At 55.5% G+C, this 3,282-nt stretch overlaps 1 protein-coding gene across 1 annotated transcript; it reads left to right on the forward strand.

Annotated features, from left to right (window-relative positions):
- Positions 1–1,895: 1,895 nt before the first annotated feature.
- Positions 1,896–3,282, forward strand: Gsc2 (goosecoid homeobox 2). Its single transcript, XM_050122893.1, has 3 exons — positions 1,896–2,157; positions 2,278–2,531; positions 3,181–3,282. The coding sequence occupies exons 1-3, from the start codon at positions 1,908–1,910 to the stop codon at positions 3,280–3,282; spliced, it is 606 nt and encodes a 201-aa protein (XP_049978850.1). The 5' UTR covers positions 1,896–1,907.

Below are 3,282 nucleotides of genomic sequence, written 5' to 3' on the forward strand. Positions count from 1 at the left end.
ATGAACACACTCTGAGATTCTTATGACAGAAATGAGCCAGCAAGGGCCACCGCTTCAAGTCCATAGCATTCTCACTGGTACTAGAACCTAAAGGAGGGCTCGGAAAGGTGAGGAAGGGTGAGTGGGTAAGCAGGCTACAAAGACAGCTAATGTTCCTGGGGCCCCACCCCTGTCTCCAGGGGAGTCCTGACACCTAGCAACTGCCTAAACCCTAGGAACAATACCTTTTTTGGAGACAGTGTCTCACCATGTACCTCAAAAATCTGTCTGCCTCTGCCTCTCAAATGCTGGAGTTAAAAAGTACCATTGTACTATGCCTTTGGCTTTTTGAGGGAGTTTTTTTTTTTTTTTTAGACAGATCTCAGGGGCTGGAGAGATGGTTCAGTGTTTACGAGCACTGGCTGCTCTTCCAAAAGTCCTGCATTCAATTCCCAGCAACCATATGATGACTTACAGCCATCTGTAATGAGATCTGGTGCCCTCTTCTGGCCTGCAAGCATACATACAGAACACTGTATATGTAATAAATAATTTTTTTTTTAAAAGGCCGGTGGGCTGGAGAGATGGCTCAGTGGTTAAGAGCACTGGCTGCTCTTCCAAAGGTCCTGAGTTCAATTCCCAGCAACCACATGGTGGCTCACAGCCATCTGTAATGAGATCTGGTGCCGTCTTCTGGCCTGCACACATGGAAGAAATTCTGTATACATAATACATAAATAAATCTTGAAAGAAAAAAAAGACCAATGTGCATAAAATAAAAATAATTTTAAAAAAAGGCAGGTCTCACCAGACTGGTCTTCCGCTCTTGCCTCAGCCCCTGGAGCCCTGAGATCCTGCAGATGACAGAACTGCCTCACAAGTCTCAACATTTGTCCCCTTAAGAACTACTCTTGACAGTTGTTGGTCAATATCATGACACTGGACAACTCAAGGAAGGAGCCTTTGGAATGTCACACAGCCAGTAAGAGAGTAGTACCAGTGAATTGCCCTGTTCTGTAAGATCAAAAGCAGAGTCTTAAGCAAAGAGCCGGAGGTCGAAAGCTTCGTAATTGACAATGGCGTAAACTGGGCCAGGCACTGGTCTCTGGTGGGAAGAATGGTGGGCAGAGGTTACATTGTAAGGCAGAGCAGAACTGGCCTGGGCCAGGAGTAGAGGAGGAGCATGTGAAACAGCTCTCAGGCACTGTGGCGTGAGGGGGATATTGATGTTTGAGGGGATCGCGGCAAGGGTGTCAGGGGTCTTCTAACACGGGAGGTAACAAGAAGACGGGCTTTAGACGGGGTTAGAAATCCATCTAGATCCTAGAAAGAACACACAGAATTAGTGACTCTCCCAGCATTCGGGAGACAAGGAGTAGATGAATCTCTATGAGTTCGAGGCCAGCCTCGACTTCCCACCCTGGAGACGGTATTTTTCTACAGGAAAATCAGACCGGGGCTCCAAAGTGAGCAATAGCTGTGGTGTGGGATGACCTGACTGCCAAGGGCGCTGGACTCACTCGAAGTAGGGGAGGAAATTTGGATCCCAGGAATCTGCTCCACTTTCATGGGTGGCAACAGAACCAGGAAAGTCACGGGTAGAGCAGAGGCGGGGACCCTGTGCGCTCAGAGGTCTCCAGAGTCCTGGTGTCCTTCCCAGCAAGCGACTGAGCCATAGGAGACAATGTGGGCTCCTGACCACTTCCTTTCCCTCCAGCTCTGGACATAGGAAAGCACAGGGCTCCCTCCTGGCGTCGTGGCTCCCTGCACCCAGACGGAGTGGCTCTCCCTCCTCCGTGCCCGGGGATTAGCTCTCTGAGAACTGGCGACGGGATTAGCACACGCGAAAGCGGCGCCCGGCCCGGGGATTACCGCACCTCCCACCCCCGACGTATATATTCGGTCGCTCGCGCCAGCGGCCCGCGGGCATGGCGACTACAGGCAGCGCGACGAGCCTCAGGGATCCTGGACGACCCTATCCTTTCTCCATCGAGCACATCCTCTCCAGCCTGCCTGAACGCAGGCCCGTGGCACGGCCACAGCAACCCGTCGGTGACCGGAACCCCGCTGAGCCCGACGAGCCCGAGGCGCCTGCCGCCGCAGCGCCCTGCACCTGCTGCTGTTGCTGCAACCCGCGAGCATCACCCCGCGGAGTCCCGGAGGCGGCGTCCACACCCGGTGAGTGCGAGCGGCGGAACGAGGCGAGCGCAGGGATCTCGCAGGGCGGCCGGTGGGGCGAGCTCGGCTCCCACCCTAACCCTATGTCTGACCGCGCCCTCGCCCCGCCCCGCCCCGCAGGAGTGCGGCTAGCGTGGCCCCTGAGACTGGCACCGGCGGCCCCCTTGCCCCTGACGGCGCCGAGCGCAGGCTCGCCGGCTCTGACCGGCACGAGCGGTCAGGGCCCGCAGCGGCGCACACGGCGTCACCGAACCATTTTCAGCGAGGAGCAGCTGCAGGCGCTGGAGGCGCTCTTTGTACAGAATCAGTATCCCGACGTGGGCACACGCGAGCGCTTGGCGGTCCGCATCCGCCTGCGGGAGGAGCGCGTGGAGGTAGGTGTTTGCCCCGCAGCCGGGAGGCCAACTCTGGCACCACACTTCTCCTTCAAAGACCGACCAGGCTGGGGGTCATCTCAAAGCTCTCCACGTTGGAGGGCCCCAGGATCAGTGGATGGGAGCACAGGACCAGTTCCTGTATCATGTTTTTGGGAGTGCCGCCGAAATTGGAAGGCGTTAAGAGTCTTTTTCTCTGACTTCGCCTGTCTTCCCCGTTTTCCCTATTGAAGAGAGACGCGTTCATTCATACCCCGATGTGGGAAAGTTAAGAAATGTGCAAAACTAGCCAGGCACGGTGGCACACGTCTGGATCTCAACATTCGGGGAGGTGGAGACAGGAGGATCACGCGTTCGTCAGAGTCATCCTTGACACATAGCGAGTTAGACAACAGCCTAGATTACTTAGGACTTTGAGAGAGGGAGATAGGGAGATCTTGGTTGCTACTGGGCCAAGGCTGGGAGACTAAGAAATCTCCCTGTAGGAGGTCTTGGTTCTTTTCTTTGTGTGGCTAAGGGAAGTGACGCAGGTCCATTCACCTGCACCTCTGTGGTGTCGCCTACCACCCGGCGCGCCTATCAGCCCTTCCGAAGTTCTTTGGGTGTTGGTCCATGGAGCCTGAGCTGTCCTGGTCCCCTTCCTCCTCAGGTCTGGTTCAAGAACCGCCGGGCCAAGTGGCGACACCAAAAGCGTGCTTCATCATCAAGGCTCCTGCCTGGAACCAAGAAACCTCCCAAGGAGAGCTGTTGA

The sequence above is a fragment of the Alexandromys fortis genome, unplaced genomic scaffold (genome assembly GCF_014885135.2).
Source record: "Alexandromys fortis isolate MF-2015 unplaced genomic scaffold, M_Fortis_MF-2015_v1.1 scaffold_219, whole genome shotgun sequence".
NCBI lineage: Eukaryota > Metazoa > Chordata > Mammalia > Rodentia > Cricetidae > Alexandromys > Alexandromys fortis.

What these genes read in the sequence shown, in the direction of transcription:
- Gsc2 (XM_050122893.1), top strand. Translation starts at nt 1,908, where the DNA reads ATGGCGACTACAGGCAGCGCGACGAGCCTCAGGGATCCTGGACGACCC. An exon ending in GGAGGCGGCGTCCACACCCG is followed by an intron (nt 2,158 to 2,277) that starts GTGAGTGCGAGC and finishes CCCGCCCCGCAG; the next exon opens with GAGTGCGGCTAGCGTGGCCC. An exon ending in TGCGGGAGGAGCGCGTGGAG is followed by an intron (nt 2,532 to 3,180) that starts GTAGGTGTTTGC and finishes CTTCCTCCTCAG; the next exon opens with GTCTGGTTCAAGAACCGCCG.